The 24928-nt window shown below is 36.6% G+C and overlaps 1 protein-coding gene across 1 annotated transcript in view; it reads right to left on the bottom strand.

The window, feature by feature from the left end:
- Nucleotides 1–24928, bottom strand: part of CDK5RAP2 (CDK5 regulatory subunit associated protein 2) — an 85413-nt gene that overhangs the window by 37724 nt on the left and 22761 nt on the right. Inside the window, exons 13-21 of the mRNA XM_050907693.1 lie at nucleotides 20474–20644; nucleotides 19519–19692; nucleotides 12934–13031; nucleotides 9735–9865; nucleotides 8004–8119; nucleotides 6380–6508; nucleotides 1590–1685; nucleotides 824–871; nucleotides 8–195 (exon numbers count right to left, since the gene is read on the bottom strand). Coding sequence (XP_050763650.1) covers nucleotides 8–195; nucleotides 824–871; nucleotides 1590–1685; nucleotides 6380–6508; nucleotides 8004–8119; nucleotides 9735–9865; nucleotides 12934–13031; nucleotides 19519–19692; nucleotides 20474–20644 — 1151 coding nt within the window. The remainder of the gene's footprint in view (nucleotides 1–7; nucleotides 196–823; nucleotides 872–1589; nucleotides 1686–6379; nucleotides 6509–8003; nucleotides 8120–9734; nucleotides 9866–12933; nucleotides 13032–19518; nucleotides 19693–20473; nucleotides 20645–24928) is intronic.

A 24928-nucleotide genomic window follows, 5' to 3' on the forward strand; every position in this document is an offset into this window, starting at 1 on the left:
TACTTACGTAGATTCCAGTACAGATGTTCTATTTTCTCTTAAAAGAGATGTGAGCAAGTTCTCTTCTGTTTCATGTTCACTCATTCCTAGTCTGCCAAAGTGCTTGCCAGTTGTATCACGTTCAAACTGAAGCTTATTTGGACTCCTATAATGTCTATCTTTGCAGAAACTCTCTGAATAGCCTGATGGAGTTATCTGTTAAAAAATTGCAAACATTTTCTTATTACACAGGTATGTAATGTTCTATTAAATTCAGGGCTGTAATCTTTTTGTAATCAGGTTTTGTAATTCCTGATGCTCTTTATCTACATTAAGAAGCATCCACAGACATTTCTCTTACTATTTATTAATAGAAAAACTAATTAACATCTATTTCATATGATGAATTCATAGTGATCAGTTGTTTAGTAAGTAGTAAGTAGATTTCCCTGAAGGTCTTTATCTATGAAGAGGATGAAACTTCTGGAATGTTGCTTGCAGGTTGCAGCTTTTTATTAGTTCACCTTTGAATCATCTGTCTTTACAGTACAAATTCTGTCCTGGGATCTCCAGATGCAAGCCCTGATGGCCAGGACAGGATGCAACTTGAAGTATTTACAAACTGCCAACTTTTTGTATGCAACACCGTAGACATGTCCTAGGAAATTTCTACATGGGATCTCTCCAGTAATTCAACCCCCATTTAAATCAATGAAATTCTTCTGTATCAATTACACGAGAATTCAGACTGGGCCCATTTGGATACAATTTCCGTCAGCAGACATCAGCAGAGAGAGAATAAGATGTTTAAGAGTCAAGAGAGCCTTTACAATACATCACTTACCTGCTTATCCACCTCACAAGGAAAATCCAAAGATACTTGAAGGCATACCTAGCAAACAGAGAAACACAGAAATTACAAATTTCAAAGAACAGAACATCATTATGCTTCAACATTACTAACCAAAATGCCCCGTTTTGTGTCATATTTTAGCATGTTATAATTTTTAAACGAGAAAGGTTCAACTTTAATTGCACTCTACGATCCTCTAAGATCCCTTGCAACCTGAATTATTTTATGATTCCGTGATGCTTTATATTACATTGCTTTAGAATGATAGAATATAAGGACAGCAGATTCCTGTATGTATGAAAATGTAGTCAACAAGTTACCAAGACATCAAGTATTTCAACCCTGAAGAAGGATCTACAGTACTTTTTCCTCAATCATAGCAGCAAGTGAATCTTATACAAATTGTACTATAGGGCTGACTGCAATGGAGGCTGAAGATCACTGTGTGTGTATGTAAAGAAACACAATTTCAAGGGACTTTCTGTCATCCCCATTAAGGAAGATTATGAGTACTTGAACAAGAGCAAACAAGGACCAGAACGAAAGCTATCTTGACTGCAAAACCCTAGCAGCAGAAAAATATAGGAAAAAGCTTTCAGAAACTCTTTAGGATACCAATTAGTTGAAAGCAAAATCAGATACCAAGAAAAGTATGCTTTGTTTGCAAAACACTTTGTGTTCTACGAAAATAAGAATTTTTTAAAGGCGTGCAGAGAATAGAGTACTGTAACATAATGTACCCAAAGCGGAGTCCTACCTGACTGACCCTCTCAGAAAACTGACTGTTCTGCATCTTCCTGTCATTGTCACCATCTTCAGTCTGCATCACAGGCTCCTCTGTTATTTCAAGACACTACACAAAGTATGGAATGATGTGAAAATGTAGCACAAAAAAAATACTGTGATATGAAACATGCATAAATAAGTCAGTGACATGTCTTAAAAGAAAAATAAAAAAAGCCTGTAATACAAAGTAACAAACGCTGAATTAGATTTCTTCAACAAGATCAAAGAAAATTAATATAAAACCCAGGAATAACTCATATTAAATATAGTGAAACTTCATCTTATACATTCTTTCATTTCTATTTAACCCTTTCTCCTCAGAATTTACAAAAAATATAAAAATCAGTTAACCTCTTCTGGCAAAGGACCTCTATATCTTCAGTCATGTTCCCATTGTGCCTATTTTATTTTCCAATTTCCAGAATTTATTTTCATTTGCTACACAATTTAGGCTCTTCTCCAGCATCCAAGGAAAAGACGCTTTTAAAACAAAGCACATGCAGCTTGCTGTACACTGAAAAGATTTACTGTAACACCGAAGGTTACAATCTGCTGTGTCTTGCCTAAATTTGCCGATTTGTAGCAAATGGTGCCAAATCATCTTTTTCTCCCTATTTTCCACAGAACCCAGTCCATCTCCCATCACTCATATTTCCTGAGCAAAGAGGAGGAAGACTCAGCTTTTTTAGTAGCAGAACCCAAGTTACTGTCAGTAATGCTGACGTCAGGAAGACCAGCATCCCTTTGGTTTGCTGGATGTTACATCCCAGCAACAGATCTGCAAGCAAGGGATGAGATGCATACGTTGCTCCTCTCTCAACAGCAGCGAAGACCACTACGGAGCGAGCTTCTTTTATACACAGTTCACAGAATATTTTCACTTTGCTTACAACTCACCTCCTTTACTCAGTTTGCTCTGGAAGTGAGGACTGAATTTAGCCTTGCCTATGTCAGTTTAATACTGATCATAAGAAAATCTCTTATTTACAAAGAATTACTATATTCAGTAGCCCCATTCTCGGACAGCCTGTCAGACAACAACCTGAGTACAAGGACAGTCTTTCGTCCCACTTTGGGATCCACCATGAGTGACCTGCAGTTACCACATTCCACCACTCCCCTGTGATAAGACCAGATTGGATATTTATATCATCTTGTTTTATAGCAACATTTCCCAATCTAATACAAAAAAATAGTTATTTAAGATCTTTGCTGCTAAAATCTCATTAAATAGCAGAAACATGCAAAAGCGATGGTAAATATCAATGATGCTATGCCTAATATGCCTAAATCATAGGTAGGATACTGCACTGACACAGAGGATTCAAACCTGCATTGGATAAAAATTTTAGTCTTAAAGCACTTGTGGCAATAATATAGCACTGCTGTGTATAACAGTCATATTTTGGTGTGACTTGGGCTAAAGAAAAATTACCTTAAGACAAGAAAAGCAGAATCTTGAGCATAGTTACAGAGAATTGAGATTATAGGTACAGAGACTCAGATGACTGACTGGAAGGAGAGAAACTGGTGCCTAGGGGTTGTGGATGTGATATTTATAGCTTCGACGGATATACAGCGCAGTGCTGAAACTTATGGCACAAAAAGAGAAACCTGCTTCCCCAGTATCACATGCTGGAAAGTCTTGGCTCACAGCATGTCAGTCCAATTGCAGAGAAACAGGATTCTGCAAGGAGCGTTATTTTTGCTTCCTGAGAACACTGGGAATTGAATGCATGTGTGGGTTTTGATTTTTTTAATTGAGTATGCATAGAATGTATGCATATATATCTATCTATGAAATAAATGAGAAAAGCCTTTTTATCTTCCAATCCCTAGCAGTATAAGCAACTCTAATGGTTTCAAGTATGAATTTTAAAAGGCAGAAACCGGATGGTGCAGCATATTAATATATTTGCCTTTTATTATTAGAAATCTATATTGAAAACTAACTTCCAAGTCATGTTTGAATCATTTTGGTATTTTCACTCAGACTTGGTTTTGTAGGACAACACAAAGTAAAGACAATCTGAAAACTGGAGAAGACACAGACAGTATTGTGGTATGTAGCAAGGGCATGCATTATAAAAAGATCTTTTTGTTGTAATCATGGGATGCCAAAAGTCCAATAATGTTAGCTATTATAAAAAAACCTGTTAAGGTTTAATCTTCCATGTGTAGATTCAGGACAGACCCTGCATTTGTGTATTAAAAATAAATTTATTTACACATATAACTTATCCACCCAATGCAACTACCTTTTATGACTCAACATTTTTTAGCATATGCTTTTCCCAGGCCAGTATTTGGTTTAATAAGTGATGATTCTTAGAATGAAACTATTACATAAGACCAACAGGTTATAGCACACTATTACAACAAATGACTGCAGTTTGAGCCTGGTCCTATGGTCCTGTGTCTGAGAGGCTGAAAAGAAACTTTCTGTGCTCCAAGGAATACAACCTGATGTTCAACAAAATATTAAAAGAAAATAAGTGTCTTAAGGCCAGAAAAAAGTCTACCAAGAATAAGCTGCCTGTTTAAAGTATTTCCTTGGAGACTGAAAACCTTGAGAATGTTTTTCCTAAATGAACCACTGCTATGCTTGGTTTGCAAAGATCCCTGGAGCCCTGAAGGCTGAAATCACTGAGGCTGCTTCTCTCAGAGAAAGCAGATGTTCGGAGGACAGTACAAAAACAACCTTTTTCTCTCCTCCTTCTCCCTCCCTTCCGAACATGAAGCCAAGAAAGAGAGTACTAGAGGCTGTCAGACCTCTGGGAGATGCCCTGCAGAGGCACCAACATGCAGATTCATCTGATTTGTGCTCTGGCTTTGTGAAGGAAAAGAAAGATGGGTTCATTTTAAGAACCTGAGAAGGATACATCTTCCTGTGTCTGTCCAAATTCCTCTTATAGCACATATGTTAGTGTCATCTCAGCACTACCTGCCAACAAATTCTAGCCCAAAATACACACAAAAAAATAGAACTTAGGGGTTTTTGATAATGGTTATTAATATGCAAAACACACTGTTGTCACAATCCATAACGCAAAATCCAGGTTGCCATTTATTGTCAAGACTGATAAAATGGTACCTTTTAAACTAAAAACTTTTAATTACAGATCCTTTCCCTTTTGAGCTCCATAGCACTATTATCATTCTGGCACAGGTTAAAATACCATATTTTACTTTCCTATTTCCTTCACCAGAATTTTGAGGTTTATTTATATTTTACAAGCTTCACTCTTTGTCATTCTACACCTAATTTCATGTAGACAGCTTCTTAAGTAAGTAGCCCTATATGTACTTTTCATACCGAGATAAACGCAGGAGCGCACGGTATTTTGTCACGATAATCTCAGCACAGGACACGAATTCCTTTGGTATCAACTATGGCATCAGTGGGGGGGCAGCACCCTCTGCAGGATGATGAGGCAAATTGCTAAAAATATTAATCTATAGAAAGTGCACGCGCTCTGAAACAGATTGCCCACAAGCTTTTCATGCAAACCTATTACAGTAACATGTAAATTCATTATTTTAATAAAAGCCATGGCACCCCTAAAGGTCGATCTATAATTTAAAACGTATTTCAATTAAAGGTAGCATGAGTATGTCTTAAAACTGAAAAAAACAGATTATTTCATGACTTTTGATGATTGCTCCCAGTGCATCTGCAGCACATAAGGTAAAAGACATTACCCTTTTTCCAGAGTCCTGCAGAATAAACTGTCCTGCAGAAAAATCATCAATACCACGGTCCCAGTTCTTGGATTAGGCAATCCCTACACATAACTGATTCAAACTATTCCTAATTTTCTGTTGAATTTAATTCAGAAATTCAAGACACAAAATACTAGCACCGTCATTACTCCTTTTACATTTTTTCCTTCCTGTTCAGTATGTTGTGCACATCAATGTAACCGAAAGCAAAAATCACAACAGAATATAAAGAAAAGTACTACCAGCCACATTCAAGTAATACCTTATAACAAGCTAGAAGGTTCACTAGACTCTACCAGAGCCTCCTGAACATCCTTCGTCATTCACACACAGTAAGACACATGGGGATGCAGTACTCGAAATGCTTCTCAGTGGAAGTATTTTGCCAAGACCTCTTCTTCCCCACGGCTAAAACCAGTCTTAGCTTTGGGCAGAAGAATGAAACAGCCAGCAATGATTACTTCCTTGCACCTCTCAGCAATCTACCATCATGTTGGCCACTTCTTCATATACTTCTGTATTCTATATGAAGGAACAGCCATGCATTGAAGTGACCTGAAGTGCTAGTCTCTCTTTTTTGGCTACAGTGAACCCCAGTTGTTTTGTAGATGCACAGGAGATATGAACTAAGCTCTTACAGAACTAGACACAGCGTGAGAATGGCTCTTGAACAGTAGACAAGCAGACTTTCAGTAATAACGAAAATGCTATATAAGATATTGCTTTCTTTGTAGAATTAACTATTTCCTCCCCTTTCAATTGACAAAACAAATAGATCACAGACCCAATTAATATTTTAATGCGTATGTTGTTTCCTTAAAAATCAACTTGACACATCACTGAACACTTGCATTGAGCTGATTCTCTGTTGTGCGAACATCTTAAAAGTTGTTTACATCATTAATTTAAAAAGTTATTATAAGGCATTAGCAACCTAAGCCCCGAGGGTTTTACACTCATTCTGCACTGATGTAAATGACTCCACAAGGTAAATTAGATGTGAGAGTCAGATTCACTACTTTAACACAGAAAACCTACCTCACTGTGGTTTAATATTTTTAGTGCTTCATTCCCTTGAGAATCTGTTGTACAAAGTCCAAGCTGTTTTTTCTTAAGTTCTTGATTAATTGACTGCAGATCCTTAACCATCAAGAGAAGGTCAGTAACCTAAATAACCAAAGGAAGAATAAGCAAAACTGGTAACATCCATACTAGTATGAAAACAAATGATGAGATATGAATCTCCAGCTAAATCTAAACTGCAGAGTTGGAAAGCCTGGGTTTCTATATCTGCTCATGAGGCAATCTCCCCATGTATGAAAACATGGCTATATATTTGTGAGTTAGTGTTCAAGAAATCTTAACCTGTAAGACTGTAGTTTCCAGCCATGTTATTGAGGTATCAAGTTTCACAACTCAGTACCAAAAAGAAACCTGAAGGCACCTCACACCAACAGGCTGATTTGAGAAGAAACATTTTAGTGCAAGGGAAACCAGCATTACAGGGAATAGTAGCATTCAGAAACAACCTGTTCTTCTATCTTAAACACCCTTTATAAGCCAATATCATATTGAGTAGTGTCACAGATACAAAATCTGAATGGACAATCATGTTCAAAACTCTGGAACAGACATTACTGTCACAGACTCATGTAGTATATCAAGAAGGCAACGTTTGCAGAAGAAAATGAAATCTTTTTATTAGACCAATTAATATATTTGGAAAAAACAGATCAGCTTTCAGGCATACAAACCCTTTTTCAAGTCAGAAATGGTTTATAAACGTCTTTTGCTAATGAGTGTCCCTGAACCTACTGAAGGGAATATGTTCAGAGATAAAAGTGGTATAAACCCAGAATGGGACTGGGACACAATCTGGGGCTTTTTTATTGACACCTGTTCAGTGTAAGGCAAACTTCTTTCCTTCAGATTACCCACCTCCAGATTTTGAACACCTGCCTACAATTCAGCTGGCCATGAGAAATATAAAACTTCACTTATGTTGACTCCCAAACGACCATATTCGAAATAATTCCTTATCATAAATTGGTGCATGGATCAGAGGTCACTGCACAGGATAAGGAGTCAGAAGAACAAGTTTCTGAACTCTGATACCAATTTATTGTATGAAAATGGTCTGCAGATTTAGCCTCTGTGAATTTCAGTTCTCCTTATGCAGAGTGGAGACAACGTTAACTTACCTCAGTGTTATTTTATAACATGCCATATTTACCAAAAGATTTGCAAATCCTGGGATGGAGTGTGCTATACAGAAGTATAGACACCACTACCATCTTCATGATTAATAAAAGTGCATGAAATACGCGTTGTAGGATACTTAATGCAAAAACTTTTCTTTGGAGTTGGTATACTTCATGATGACTAAAATACGGTATTGAGTCTGAAACTGGAACCCAGGTGTCTAACTATCATAAAACCTTTGCAGCAAGCCACCTATCTTTCAGCTGATTCTGAAGCTCACGTGGTGTAACAGACTAAATAGTTCATAAAAGGTGGATCACAAACCACAGAGATGAGAACTTCAAATCCTTTCAGAACTACCCAACTGTACCTAAATAAACCTTTTTGTGAGAGATACACAAACTATAAACGAAGCAGAATTAAGCCATTAGAAACAGTAAATAATAAAAAAGATCAATACCTTTTTCTTAAGTTCTTCAAGGGACAGATGGTCTATCTGTAGGCTTAAATGATCTTGCTCTCCTAAACAGATACTCATATAAGATGTTTGATCTCCACAGAAAGATAGTGTTTCATCTGTCAAAATAACCAAGGACAGTAGTTAATTCAGAAACTCTATTTGCAGGAAAACACAGCATAAAATGCAAAGGCAGGACTTTTCGAATAAGAACCTACTAGTAAGTCTGTGGGAGGCCAGTTAAAATGTTTCATCCCCCAAAATAAGCTTTCTGTTTAATTGAACAAATTTTGTCCTCATATTTCTTTGTGCTTCTGACACATAGACATGCTGTATTTTCTGTGCCTGTATTTTCTGTGGTTATCAGCATGAGTTGTGAATGTAATTCTGAATTATAATTTGCATATTTAGCATTACAATTAGAAATAATTTTTAGGAAGGATAAGTAAGGCATGAATAGTTATTCTGTTTTAACTATAGTTTTGTGAACATGAACTCAAGGTCTCAAGGCGAAAAGCCGGTTTAGACAAAGTTATTGAATTTATTTTGCTTTTGGGTCAAAAGATTGCATTAATTGAATTGAAAATAACTACTTATTAATATCCTCTATAACTGCAGGAATGATTTGTTATGTTTCAATAAACATCGGTTCATTTACAATATAGATGACAGTTAATTCTATAAATATATCTCATTAGATAGGGAGAAAGCATATCTAAATTAGGACAAAGAAGAGACATCCAACTCCTACTCCCAGTTCTGACACTGATCCCATGGCTGCTGCACGGACTCAAAGCTTCACAAATGATTGCTAATCTTCAGAGCCTTCACTCCTAGCAGCCTCACCCTCAACACAACTGCTCTTGAGAACCCAGGAGTATCCACCAGACCCTTTGGCCTACCCTGGTTGTTCATCATCTCTGTGCTTTTGAGGTTGGAAACTGAAATGGCAGAAGCTTACCTTTTGTCACTTATCATAGCTGTCAAGGGAGTGATGCTAAAATTGAAAGTCTAAGTTGAAAGGGGTAAATGAACAGGCTTTATTGTTATTTATATATCCCCTATGGAATAAAACAGATACATCTGTACATATGCAGTAAACTGTATTTAACAATGTCCACTTACATTATTCTTTTCTATATTTAAGTATATACTAAAAACACCTCCAAAGAAGTACAATAAAAAAGCTAGAAGATAAGTTATATTTAAAAGCTCTACTATTTCTGAATTACAAAATAACAAAACCTCTGGTTATTTTTTTCTTTCTCTGGAAATACTTCTTCTGTTAGGAGGAGTCTAGCCATTTCCTGAGACACAAGCTCTTTACCAAAGTATTGTGAAATAATTACATTCCATGGTCAGAAAGTGATCCCATGGCCATAGACTTATTCAAAGCCAGGAATCTCTGACTTCCACACAAAACAGTAAATTCTATGGGTACAAAATTGTAGGCAGCTTGAAATGATCACTGCAGCAGAATTGCCATAGAATTACTAACATTTGCTGCATGGAAAGAGAAAAGCTGTCCCTCTGTATATGCCCTGATTGCTCAAAGACATTCTGTTACAAATCCCCCAAATAATTTTCAGTATAGAAAGCCGAAAAGAAGTCTTTTCACACCTTTTTCTACTCTCAAACCTTTCTTCTCCATCACAGCAAACTGACTGTAATAAAACCAGTTTTCTTTTGTGCAAGAAGATCAAGAAAAGGGATGGGCTGCACACGTATACAGACCTTGTCGGTTTTTAATGTCCTTAATCTGATCTTCTAAGACCTTCTGTAGATTCCGATTAGCTAAAACGTCGTCTTCTAGCTGTTTCCGCAACATGAAAATGTTGTTTAGTTCTGTTTGCAAGCTATTTATACTAAAAAAAAAATGGAGAAAAAAAAAATCTTCAAGATTCAATTCAAAACATTTTGTTGTGCACCTCAGCATCTCTTATACATCTGGGCTTCCACAAAGAGCCCATTTCACATTAGCCATCGCTGTTTTTCATCACACAGTTACATCATTTTGATCCATAGCACAAACTAATCCCTACATAGAAAGATGAGACTAAACGTTTACATATACAGCCTTTTCTTGCTGTTTTGAGCTGTGCTGCTTGTAAGTCAGCTTGAACATGACAGGTATATTCTACCAGCCAACTTCTGTGTAATTCTTTTTAAGGAAAATCAAAATCATTAACTTCTGAAAAGTATGCCAAAAAAATATCATTATCACATAATACCGATGGCATTGTGCATTCCATTATATGGTGACCATGGAAACTTTGTTCCCTTGCTACAGAACTATACTATAAAATCTAATGCTCCACTTAAGAAAAAAAACAAAAAATCATGTTTCATTGAAAATATGACCCAGACACAACTAACTTTTATTTCTTCATGTATCTGACAGTCTGTAAAAAGACCTTTTAAGGTCTAAATTGTCTCAATTATCTCAATAGGGTGTAAATGCCAAAACTTACAAATGATAATTTGTCAAGGTGAATTAATTCTTTAAGCAGCTTTCTTCCAAGGTGGCCACTGAAGCTCTTTAGCATCAGTCACTGCCCCTCAGGCCTCACGGTGTCAGCACCTCTACCTGTCCCTTGCTAGATCTTCCCCATAGCCTTCAACAATATCGACAAGACAGTTCTGATCAGTCCGTAAAAAGACTTAAGTACACTAAAAACTGAAATTGTAATAAAATGAAATAAATTGGATTTAATAAATAAATAACAAAGTGTTACTGAACTCATTGTATTATTTATTTTCACATTTACTTCACTCAGAACCTCAGTGTTTGAAGATAAATTAAGCTGCTGTAGAATTTCCAATCCACTGCACTAAATGCCAGAGAATTCAGGAATCTTTTAAAAAAATTTAAATCCATCTTACAGGAGACTATACAGGAACATACAGCACATCATACTTGCATGAGAATAACAACATATTGTAGAAACATATTAATTATAAGGCAGTATGTATGAAAAGACTCTCAGTCTGTCTTCTGACAAGTGTGCTGCTGTCAGTGTTTCCTGCACAAGAAACTATTGCTTTAACCAATTCTCCCTCGTTCAAGAGTATCTTTGAAGAGAGAGCTCTCTTAAATGCTCAGCAAAAAATTAAGAATAAAAACAAACCAACACATTACTAGAAGCTAAGTAAGCACATTTTCTCCTTTTGATGAGTTGAAGGTTTTATAAGAAAAAGCATTGATTCCCCGCTTGGAGAGACAAGAAATGTCTTGGTCCTGACATTCGGTAGCTTATTTTGAAAAATAACCATCCAGGTTGCTTAAAATAAATAATGCCTACAAGAAGATATGTCAGCAAGAAAACAGATGTTTGCCTAAAATCCATGTCACCGCTGATGGCAATTACACAAATGAGGAAGCTGAATTTATCTGCAGGGCTTGTTTATCAGCTCCCCAGAACTTTGGGGGTTCAAGTCTTCCATGATGAGATTTACAGCACATCTCAGCTCACAAAACTACGAGGAGGAGAAATAAGAAGACCTGCCTCCAACTTCCAGCTCTATTGTTGAATCATTGCGCATCCTCTGCAAATCGCTGCATAACATGCACTGCTCTGTGCATCCTATAACTCCCTATCAAGAAAACAGAACTAATGATCCTGCTCCTGATCCTACAGAAGTTAATTGCAAAGCTCCTATTACCCTAATGATTATAACTACAGTTATAATTCTCCTCATTTGAAAGATATTCTAAGAAAAACTAGTATCAGAGCTATGCTACTTTGTTGTCATTACTGTACAGTAATTGTCAACAAACTGTTGACAATTGCCTTACCCACAGAACGTGTTTCAATGTCAGGTCACTCCCTCCATGTGGAATATTAAAATAAACTGGCTTCTTCCTTCATTTGGTGATTGCTCAACAGAAAAGTCACAAAAGACATTGCTCTTTTCCCAGAGATAGGAAATAATCTCCGTAATCTGACTTCTATCACTATTTCTAATGAAAAAGATTCTAGTATCTAAAACAACTTCTGAGCTGTGGCCAAGCACAAGATGGCATTACTATAAATGCACTTAATTCAAATACCAGATCTCATCTACTCTAGTGCTAGTCACTTTATGGTTTCCAAACTCTAGTGGTCTATAAACCAACTGCAAAATACAAACACACATTCCCACAAAGTTGGCAGGTATAAGCCATTGCCTTCAGGCAGGAAGAGTCAGGAGCTAGCTCTCAAATGCTGTCAATACCTAATTAAGGTATTTGTAATTATAACAGTAAAAGTAAGGTTTTTATAAAACGTTTAAATTTATTTTACCTAAAGGCTAAGAATTTTCTTTATTTTATCATAACGTCTCCTCCTCAACTGCCAAGCAATAATAGCATACAAAGTAGGTCACAGATGTCTTTCTAAAATGTTGTGTTCTTTGATTTTAAAAGGTTAAAACACACTTGCTCCTGCCATACTTCTGAATGCTTTACATTGAAAGCATACTATGCAAACTTCAATTATTCTGTTTTGTTTAACCTACTCCAAAATCTTACTGGCTTATATTCTCATCAAAATTCTTAGTGTCACTTTTAAGATAAGCATTATCTGCATTTTAGGAGTAACCCATGGCAAATCGTCCAGCACCCAGAAGTTCACTGCGATTTGATTTTTCTCCTATATTCCAACACAGGACATGTAACTCCTGAAAATCTAGCTGCTTACTTTGGTACCTAAATGGAAATCTGGCTCATCTGAGATTCCAAATATTTTCAGAAACATTTAAGTAATTTAGATAATATAACCTCACTTTAAAAATATTTCTTTTTTAAGGAGACTACTACAGCTAGTTTATGCCTTATGAACAATTGGCCGGCATAAAATAATCACCACTCCAGTTAAGCTGCACCTTTTTTCACAACTTCTGACTTCTGCCCTTTGAGTTTAGATTATCCACCAAAATGGAAAAAGTACTTTACCTGTCCGATTCTTTGAAGGTCTTCACTAGTGTAGAATAAATATTTTGTTCTTTTCTTAAAGCAAGGATCAGCTTTTCATATTCAGCTTCTTTATTTTCCTAAATTAAAACAAGAACATACTAAGCTTACAATGTAATTTTTAAGTTTGCATGTCTACAACTATATGTATACCTGTGTCCTGGAGAAAATGTGAAAGAAGTAGAAATCCAAATTTGCTGAACAGGACTGCCCGCCTCCAATGCCTAACATGAATCTGGAAACTATTCATGATACCTAAAACCAGCTATTATTAAAGGAGGCAAATACTGTTTCACTATTTACGTACTCTAAATGAGTCACATATCTAAACAGTGGTTCATCATTTTTTTCACATTCTAAAAAGCTTTCCTCCCCAACCCGAGCATCCTCACTTCCAAAGTTTACAACTCAACAACCCAGGAACAAGCTGGCAGGTAGCTATTTCAGAGGAGGGGAAGGGAAGGAAGGGAAAGCAGACAAGCCCAAGCTCCAAGCATACATTTTAGAACATTGTCCTAACAGTCCACTCTGCGTTCTGGATAAAACTGGCTTTCTTTGGGGGGGGGGGGGGGGGGAGGGTCTGCAAATTCTGTTCCATTTCAGAACAAAAAGGACTGTATCGAGCCGACAAATAAAGGATGAACATGTCAGATACACACTCGTTGAGTCAGCTTTCTGCACACTCGGCTGGGTCACTACAAGCTGCTTCTTTACTTGTGCAGAGAAAAGAAAATTGTTTACCTGCAGTCTTGCTCACAGAAAGTATATTACTATTATTAAAATAAATCCAGACTCTTACGCTACATTCTCAGTACGGATCCACTAATTTCCCAAGACTTTTTTCACTCCAAAACAACCACACAGCCACTTTTTCAGCAGGAGGCAAAAAATGCAGCTATTTAGAGGAGTATTTGCTTGCACTTACTACATAAAAATATCTAACATATCAGCCGTCTCAGAAGAGAAAATAACTGGGATATCTATAGCAAATCTAGATGTATTTATGTCAGACGCATATATTCTGCCTGTGTTTGAGAAGAATAGTAGACCTTGTTGCTTCTCTCAGTTTTCTTTTTTGACTGAAAACTGAAAGGAAGAACAAAAAAAGTGCCACAGCTATGGGGGAATCTCAGCTAAGGGAACTCTCAAGAGATACTAAATCATTAGTGAACAGATCATTAACAAGGAAGAAATCTACACCCAGGAGTTTTAAGCAGCTGTTATTACTCCAATTGCAATTCCTAAGGAAGGAATTGCAACAAAAATTCTGCTACAGTAGAATCTCGTTAATTCACACTAACGATGCAAAGACTGTTAATGTGAAAAATTCAGTATTCTGCAAAGTAAACAGTACAAAAGCAAGGACAACTGTTGTTTACTTTTAATTATTTACACTCACACTTCACAGTATGCTAGCAAATACGTTAAATAATATTTTGCAAGTGTAATCAAGTTTTGATCAAGTTACTCCCGTTAAGGTAATCCGCATGTCAGATCTTACTGCAGAAAGAGTAGCTTCTACCACCGGACACTACAGATTCTTTGAAGACGTGACCTTGCCTTTGTACATGTGCATCATGTTCAGCTACCATCATTCCTAATGGTAGCTGTATTCTAACAAATGTTTCCAGGTTCTAGTGGAATTTATACATTAAATACTACTCTGCATGTGAAGTGCAAAATACTGAGCTTCATATCAAGTTTATTATCTAGATGAGCAGAGGAAGAGCACACAGCAATGGCCTCTGCTGACCGAGCACTGAGAAACACAAAGGCAAACAGATGGAGGCGGGTGATTCAGAGTCCATTAATAAAAAAACCTCACAAAAAACCCCATGTAAAAAAGTACATCTTACAGCCTGAATTAAGGAGTCTTATCAGTGTGTTGGAATCTCAGCCTTTCAAGAACAGTCACTAAACATAAAATACATAGATTGCAATTTAACTTGGAAAAAGCTTGATCACAATGACACTGATCAATGACATAGAAAGCAACAGGAAGAAATAAATCTTTTGACTTAATTTAGTCGGTTAACAGTCTGTTAGAAGTTCTAGTGAACTCTTCCATATGTCTGATACAGGCCTTGCAATTATTACTGAAGACACTACAGCACTAGATCCTAATTAAAAGCTCTTTCTGAAGCACTGGCAAAGTAATGTCACTCTGAAGAGTTTACGGTACACAAATTAGATAACGGTTGTCACCAATTGTGCAGGGTCTACGACTGCTGTATTAACAAAGCAGTGTTATACACAGAACCATGCTCTGGTTTCCTATGTTTCTTTTAGAATTCACATGTTAATTTAGTTCTACATTTGCGCCAAAATCTCAGTAAGCTCATGAAATCCTCCCAACTCTTTTTTTTTTTTTTTTTGTGCGTAACAGGAGACATGAGCTGTTTCTTAATTCCAAATGTCAGATTATACACAAATTATTAAATTCTAAATTCAACTAGCTAGGCAGAGGTTAGCAAAATCATGAAGAAGTGTTCTTGATTTTTCAGAATCTTTCATGAATAATAAGGATGAGAAGATACAGCATGAACATCTTTTTTTTTTTTTTTTGTACATTATTACTGTCATTTCTAAATAAAGCGTAGGAGTGAATTATTCCAATCAACTCCCCAACGGTACACAAAACATAAGGCAGCTCTGTAACTTAAATAGACCATAATGCTGTGGGAGTTAATGAAACATTAAACCTCTTGACACATGGTATGAGGGAAAATGTGTTAGAGGAGATAGCTGCAAGACATCCAGGACCATATTGCAGTGAAAGATTTATATTCCCATGAAAGGAGGCAATCTAATACATTAAAGTCTATATTTAAGTCTGAAATACTATTGCTAAGCAGTAGTGGTGGAAAACATAACTTATTTTCATTAAAGGTTTCTCAAATTGTAAGCAATGAAAGTAAAAGGTTTATACCTCCACAATAAAAACTTATTGGCAACAAGAATATCCAGTTGCCTCACTGAATACTCTCTTGCTTACAACAATCACCAGGATCATTTCAAAATCTCTGAAGGTTAGAGGACAAATAATTGAGAGAAGGCCATAACCTACACCACCGATTCATCCATCCAACCACCAGTACCAGAATTCGGTAATTTCTTCTAACATTGCAGTAAACTTTATGTATGGTCTACCATAAATGAAACAATTGCTAATAACATTAAAATTGTTACAGGCCACTGAGTCATATATCTAAAGACGACAAAGACTATAGCAAAAGACTTTGTTGGTGACTTTTAGAAGATGTCGTCTCAACCACAGAAAATGTCACAAAGCTGTTGGCTCCGAGGAACTTATGGCCCTTCTTGGTGATATGTGAGGCAAGACTAGTGGGCTATCTACGGATCTCCAAATACCACTTCATCAGGCTAACTCCTTTAAGATGAAATTTCTGCTAATATGGAAATGGTGAGACACACCAACCACATCCATTCCCATCACCGGGCCATGCTCAGTGTCACAGGTAAAAAGCATCATGTTTAAAGTGTGTGAAGACATGGATATTGACAAATAAGATTGCTGTTTTCAGCTATAAGCTAATGTCGTCAAATCAGAAATTGAACTATCACCCTGTTTATGTGTTCACAACATCAATTTCAAGAGACTGAAAGCAACAACTACAATGCACTGATCACTATTTAATAGACAGGACACCTGTATTAAAAAAAAAAAGACAACTACATCACTTTCCATAATCACGACGACTCAGCAACAGTGTGCACACTGCATCAATTTCAACAGCTAAGACATGTCTGCAGTACTGCAACAATTGCACCAATTCCAATTCTCACAACACCCATCAACTGCAATGCTCTAGCTACATCAATAACTTCCATGCATTGACTATAATTTCTCCAGCTGCAGCAAATCACATCACAACTGTATGCACACAGTATTCTTCAGCTCCCTGATTGCACAGTATTAACTCCCTAAATACAGGAGTAATTATAACCAAAGTCAAATAACGTGCTGATCATACAGGAATTAGAAAGTGACTTGTGTCTGCAGAAACACAGATTTGCCTTGCAGTGTATCAGCTAACTACATTTCCTACTCCACCCTCAAGTGGTATATAAGCTCTCCCTCCCAAAAATGGACATCACAGAGAGGCTACATAACAGCAAATCCAAGAATTTTTTTTTACACTTAGAGAAATCAATTTAGAATTAAAACTCCCATCACTGTGGCCCCTTACTGCAGTATACGCTGTGTGCAAGATTACACATGCAACACAACGGAATCCAGAAGCACAGCACAAGGACTGAGCAAGAGCCACTTTTCTCAATTTTGCTGCTTTTCTCAGTAATAAAATGAACTACAAAGGTCTAAAAAATATGTGTTAGAAATATACTTATCTAACAAATGTTCCAACAAAAAGAGCTTTGTAAGTATGGGAGTATTGGTTGTGAGAGAAGAGCATTAAGCACAAAACCAACTAGTTTCCAAAATTGTATGGAGTCCATTGCACTTCTAAATTCCTTGGCTGTAAAATATATTTCATTCTGAGACTTCAGAGATACCAGAGTCAGCAGCTGCATGACTAACCTAATTATCAGTGCCCTCGCACACTCTCTCTCTAGCCCATGACAGTGGCTCAAGAATCCAAACTGTAATTAGAAACTGTCATTTATCTTCCCTGGCCTGGCCAAGGCACCCAGCAGAGCTTTGGATGTTGGTTGCTTTAAAATTTATCATTACATTAAAATAAAGTTAAAAGGTATGATGAAAGAGAGAGAGTTCTGCATCTCTCAATTCAGTTTCTTCAACTTTAAAGATCAGTGAGGCTAGAAGAGCTTGGTTTCTGTTCTGTGGTGGGGAGGATCCAGCTGTGCATTTGTTGAGAGTTGGTGCAGCACTGTAAAGTCATCAAAGAGTCTAAGGCAGGCAATGAGGGCAGAGCTCTGGATAATCTGTGTCCAAAAACTTATGATTAATATGCCGAAGTGGGTTCTTACAGGAGATAACTTACACAGAGGTTGAACTGAGAGGACAATGGGTTGTGATTAGGTATTGTTCACAATCACTAAGTGAACCAGCAATAGAGAATAGATTGTGATTAGAAGGTGAGTACTGGGTCATTACCATGCATGGCTTCGCTTGCCACTGTTCTCTCTCCTGGTTATACACCTGTCTTGGAAGTGGGGTGTACAGAGGAAAGTTAGTGTTTGATTTTCATTAATTCTGTATGATTTACCATCACTCTTAGGTCCCTTTGTGACACAAGTTACGTGCATGTACTGCAGTTTGTTTTACAGAGGTAGAATTTCTACTCAACCTTTCACAGAATTTATTTTCTCTGCATGTATATTCATATATACTTCGATATACTCTGCACTCGTACCCTGGCAAACAGTGACGCAGCTCCTTTACTCTAAGCTTGTTAAATAACCCATGACTGAACGTGTGCTTGCATCTACCTTGTTTAATAATAGTGCCCATAACATATTAAGCATCTCATCACTAGCGTGTTCAGAATGCGACACAAGACATAGCACTCATGTTTCTTGTGCCATTGGCTCACTTTATTTTAAACTTCCTTGAGGAAAATCTCATTAATGACTGATATATTATTAAAGAAACAAAATAGCTTTCTCCATCATTAGTACGTACTAGTCTAATTCTTTTTACTTTGTCTGATGCTTTTGGAGACCTTAGCGTGCTAGGTTACAAACAACACAAAAAAAAAAAAAAAGACAAGTGTACCTTCAAAAGCAGCTTACTTGTTCAATAATCTGTACACAATAATAAAAAAATGCACTGATGGAGTCAGCAGGTGATTCAAAAACTTAACAGTACCTGACTTTTTTTTTGCTAGCACAGAAGTGGGAGGTGAAGGGGGAAGGAACTAACTCTACATTTTAAGACTTTGAATTTTGACCTCTGATTTCAGGTACTGACAAGTCTTTTCAATTTATAGCATCAAATAAAATAATGGGCATATATTGTCCACTTTTTTTTATATATATATATTTCTGTACTATTTCCTTTCTTCTTTGCTTCAAAGTAGTCGTCTTCTTGCCCTAGACATATCTTCACTCCTACCTATATTTTTTATCCTCACACTCAATTTATCTCCTGTGGTCACTAGCTCTGTGCAATCTTTCCCCTTATCTATCAAAAGCACACAAACTCTCCTCTGCCCCTCTCTTCAGAAACACAGATACCCTCCTGCTCAGGGAAATGTGTCTGCCCTAATGACCACAAAACTCTACCTCTATGGCAGGCAAAACATTTTACATGCTTTCTGAGAGTAAAGAGTTTAGTGATGCCATATAAACTCATCAGAGTATGATACTATGTACTTGTCTGATGCCAGATCAATACCACCACAATCATACAAATCATATGACACAATTATTAATAAAGGCATTGTTATCTTTTTAATAATACAGAACATTTTGATATGGTACTGATATGAAGGAAAAACAGCCCCTTGCTACATGGGTGAATTACAACATATATGAGTCCACACCTTTGAAGCCAAAGTCAAAATTCTCTTCAATTTGAAGTCAAGGTATTTATCTGCAAATGATCAGTTACGAAAAACTCACCTCTAACTCTCTGACTATCTTGATGATTGACTGTTGAGACTGTGCAGCACATTTTTCCTTTACTAAGCCCTCATTTTTCAGTTCAAGTTCTTCATTGGCTCTTAGAAGGTTCTTGTACTTATTCAGGAGCTCCTGCAATTCTGCATCCTTTTCTTTAACTGTTCCATCAAGTTTCTAACAAAAGAAAACAATGAGACAGTTTTACAAAATTGACTCTAGTTTTATATTGCAAAATAGACAAACAAACAAAATTCAGGAGAATATCCAAGGATGATCAGGCACATGTTCTTTACATACCTCGCAAAAGAGCGGCTCAATTTAACATAATAGAAGAAAAAAAAAAAGATTGAATAGAAGCTTTCTCCAGCTATCCAATCTTTTAAGTATTAAAAAATAAGTCAAGGCATGCACCTTGGTCTCCAGGTAGAGAGCAACCTCAACTATTACTCTTTGCATTGCTGGCTGAATACCATTAGTACTTTTCAGGGTTATACCTCCAGCTATTAAAAAAAAAAAAGTGAGCAGGGGTCTGTTAACATTCAGGCAGCTCTCTTCTCACATACGCCATTTTGAATGGGCTCCAAAAAAAGAAGATAAAATATTTCAGTATCTATACCTATTCCTCAACTTCTAGTTTCTGCACAATAAACCGAAAATCATAGGCACTTCAGAGCTTTTAAAGTATCTTACCACAACAGTGAAAATTCTACATAAGTATTAGTAAAGCTTTCTTCCTCCTCTGTCCACACGCTTCATAAAACCCTAACAAGAAATCTTGTTGAATGCCACACACTCTATAATTATATGTCTGTTCTGCAAATACAGTATTATAATAAGTGAAGGATTATCATCAAAATCAACAGTAATTCCAAATACAAATGTGATTTTGTAATAATTCCTCATACAAAATCAAATGATAGCGTTCCATTTTTCATTTCAATTTAAGTCTACCTACCTGAAGCAGCAGATCCTTCTGATTGACATTGTCTGTTAGCCGCTTGATAACTAGTTCTTGGCTCTGCAACTTCTGATTGCTTTCACTCAAAAGAATATTGTAATGATGTTCAACTGCTTTTTCTTTCTCAGTCATTTCACCATGTAATTTCTCTAGTTGATTTCTAAGGTCCTACAAAAAAAATGAAACTGAATATTTAGCAAATCAACTTTAAAAAAAGTTTAAGACTAACAACCCACATTATTAGCTTAACTTTCCATGGCTTTAAATCACTCATGTCACTGAATAGTCTGGAGAATGCATTTAAGCCAGTATCTTTCTCTTGGCATCAATGAATACAATTAGAGAAAGAAAACTTTTAGATGAGGCGTCAGTATTGTCTTCCAAAAATCTAGGTTGTTACTTGTTTAAATGCTTTTCATATAGAATGACTGGACTCCAAGGCTGCGGGGAATATCATGCACGTAGATGTTGTTGCTGTCAGAATGAACACTCACTTATGAGTCAATTTACTCTCTTGCTAGAAATAGGAGGAAATTGGTTACGGGTGATTCAGTTTGTCATTTGCTCTTTTTCTCATCACACCATGGAAATTCTTGCACTAACATTGTATTACTAGTTACTTTTGCATCAAACAAAAGGTCAGAAATGTTAAAACATTTTCTTTTGACAAGAGCACAAACTTCAAATGACCAATCAGGTCAGTCTCGTGATTAGAAGTTGTAAACAGAACTTGATCTTGATTCTGGCTCTGCTAATTACTTCCTGCAGCTCCAAGATTAGTTGCATCATCTCCACATCTTAGCTCCTCATCAGAGAAACATATACTTTTTGTCCTTTTTGCTTCTAAAACACAGAAACAATCTCTTTCAACAGCCTTATGTAGTAGCAAGTCCAAAGGACTCTGAGATCTGTTAGGATCAACATGGACTACTGCAGTGTAAAAAGCAGTATCTCGTAGTTTACAGGTCACACACTTGATGCACACAATTATAGCTTTCTCCTCTGCATTCCTACAGATCCTGTTCCACTTCACTTGAAAATCCACCATCTGAAAATGTAACTATCTATGGGGCTTCAAAGTCTGACCACCTGATAAAGCCTTGGGTTCCAAGCAGTAACATCAAACAATTGCTATTCCTTACATTTTGCTATGAACTGGGACAATCGCTAAATTGATGGAAATATACGTGAAATTATTAGCATGTAATTAATAGTCAGTTCCCAGCTACAGAGTGGAAAATATGCAAGAGCACAGGGCAGTAGGAAAATCCATAACGTGCCTTCTCTATCCTTCCAACTTCTCTCCCACCACCACTATTTGTGTCACTTCAAACTTTTTTGCTGATTTGTTGGAAGTTTCAACACTGTCAATTGAAGGGGGCATAGCTTGCATATACAACAGCCTCATTTTATAAGCTTTTACTCTACAAGAAGATCTAGAGCATTTACTGCATGGATTGCGTGGAAAAAGAGGAGTAGAAACTTGTAACAAAGGAGCTGTTGTCTAAAATTAAACAATTAAAACTTACAATAGACTTTATATTATCTAAACTTCTCTTCAGACTCCAAGAACCAGGTAACACAGTCTACATCTTAAAATAAATGTTTTCCATTTATTCCCAAAAAGGGCCCATTTGTGAAGTATCATAAGCCCTTTAAATAGTTCGCACATATGGTAGTCACCTATAAACTTTACATTTACCTCCACTGGGATTTAAAATTCAATAGTTGTCTCTTATTCTAAGTACAAAGAAATAGCACTAGTGACACTTTAATTGCAATCTCTTTACAAACTGTTTTATGTCCTTTTCTTGACTTAATTACCTTGCTTCATGCAGGTTCACATCAAATCCTTAACATCATTTTACTACTTCAGTTTTACTTCTGTTTATTTTGCACATTAAATACAAATTGTCATTTACAATGCCTTTTGGTTTACTTGCTTAATTTTAGCTTCATTACCAGGATTCAGCTAAGAAATCCCTAACAGCTCCCAAAAAAACCCTCAAATGTTATTCAATTTCAAAGAATGATTAAGCTTAGACTTCAGTTCTGCAAACTAATAAAGGTAGTTTTTCCAGGACCAAAAGAACTACTTGCTTGACTAAGAAAACTGAAGAACTGTAGAATCAGGTCCAAGTTTTGTCTCTCAAATATGTTTTTATTTCTTCCTAACTACTAACTATAAATATAAACTGCAGTGTAGTGCAGCTCTTTTGGAAGTAGTGTAATGGCCTAATAACTGCAAAGTCTTTTGGCTTCAAGTTATGGAGATCTTCACGTGGGTCACATTAAGCCTACTCGTATACAACACATGAATTGAAGCAAAGGATCAACTGCAGTGTTATGATTTTCACTGCATTGCAAAGTTCATCCTTGGCTTTCTATTTTTACACTGTTTTTATACTATTACATCACTGAGAGGCTTTAAGTGAGTATATTACCCATTAGGTAACTAAACGTCAAAGGAACGCTTTTGACCTGTCCTATAACTTCAAGTGACCAATAATCTGTGACTTCTCTTTATGAAAACCATAAACAACTTTAAGATGATAGACATGCACAGATAGAAAAGATGCTGCTGCAATAACAGTAGTACACCCCCTATTATCTAATCTCTGTTGTCTTGGTGTATGACACTTGTAAAGTACAGAAACTACACTTCTGCCTTTAGAGCACCACAAATATTATGGCTAGGTTTATGGAAAGAGGTGGACTGACAAGGCATACAATTGCGGAAAAAGTAAAAAAGCCTGTGAGAGATTTGCAATTTGCAGATACTTTGCCTCTACTATTTCTGCCCCCAAAGTTCCATAAACCCTTCCCAAAACAAGGTAGAGTTGAGACTGAAAATTATCTTCTTTGCATGAGCTAGAATTCTGTAACACACAAAACTATCCATCACTATAGCAGGTTGCTTGAACTCATTGACCACTTAAATTGTCTGGGAGAAAATCTATTGGTTTCTATACATTGAATTGCAAGGATAATATAATACCTACAGTTCTCAGAGCATAAACTTTGCAATTCCCTCTGCCATCTTTTTTCCCCAAGAGACTTTCCTATGATTAATGATAGTTGAACTAAGAAAAATGAATGTGAAAGACTATAATGTAGAAGACTGGAGCAGATGCCTCCCCCTCCTTGTCAGATGGAAAACAGGTTGGTGAATAATTAAGTTGTGAAGCTCCAAAACCTCCCTCTCAGGCTAAACTACAGGTAGGAAGACTAAATAATAAATTCTGCCTAATGAGTTATTCTGCATTTCCCCAACCAACTGATCAAATATGAATACCTAGTAAATACACTCTAATTGTCTACATTCAGGCCTGGAGAGAGAATGGATCCTTAAAGTGTTTAATCATGTAAATTTGAACAAACTCTTCGATCAAGAAGCACTGAATGTCTGTTACAGACACAGTAACATGGTGGACACAAGCAACATTAAGGATGAGTTGATGTTTATTCCTCATCAATTGTATGTAAGAATATATGCCCAAAGTCTCTTGTTTCAAAGAACTTAAAGTGATGCTGAACTACTGCTTAACAGCAGCATCTGGAAAGCACAGAACTGAAAGAGTTTTTGCTTTTAAAGTTGACCTAATAAAAAGCTGGGGCACCCGCCCACCCTGAGGCAGGGACATTGTTCTTGAACATCTACGCCCATTCCTCCAGAAGACTCCTAATACTGGGCACAGTCTGTGATTTGGATGATCAGCTCACAGGTAGCAGTCCTAATTAATTTAGTTTAACCTTCTTCCATTTCAGGATAGTAATGCCCAAATCATTTCCAGACAAATTTGGTTTACAACAGGGCAGAAGTACTTTTTCTGGATCTCTAAGGTTTTTCGTTTTCTTTAAAAACAGATATATGCAAAAATTTGGATTATCCCAGTTACAGTATATGAAAAGTCATTGAAAATTTCCCTGTGAGTGAAGAGCTAAGACAGCAGTTCATTACAGATGTTGCAGTTTATGCACATCCTTGCTAGTTCTATTCTAACAAAACAGAAACACTGATAAATAGGTATCTTGGGGCATAAATAGAACAGAATTTTTAAGGCTGTCTCATAAAAAGTTTGCATCAGATCACTGAAGTGGTTTTCTATTTGTCAAAGAGCAAAATATCACAGCATATTTTTTTACTCCCACATATCTACTACTTAATGGGCAACATTTCACAGGCAATGCTGCTATATCCAAATGTACTAGCAACTCTGAAATTGAAGCAGCTGTTCCGCAAGGAGTAGGAAATAGGTTAGGGATATAATTTTTATAAGACTGCTCATCTTTTGGCAGGAATGCTTTTCCCCAAGGAGCTAGTCATTTACATGAAAAACTTGGACATAATGGAGTCAAATAGGCTTCTGTAATACAAGTAACTTTGAATCCCCTGGCAACTCCCTACTCAGTCCTATTTTTCCCGTCTTTCTTATACAGAGTTATATTGTA

This window comes from Gymnogyps californianus, chromosome 18, assembly GCF_018139145.2.
Source record: "Gymnogyps californianus isolate 813 chromosome 18, ASM1813914v2, whole genome shotgun sequence".
Classification (NCBI taxonomy): domain Eukaryota; kingdom Metazoa; phylum Chordata; class Aves; order Accipitriformes; family Cathartidae; genus Gymnogyps; species Gymnogyps californianus.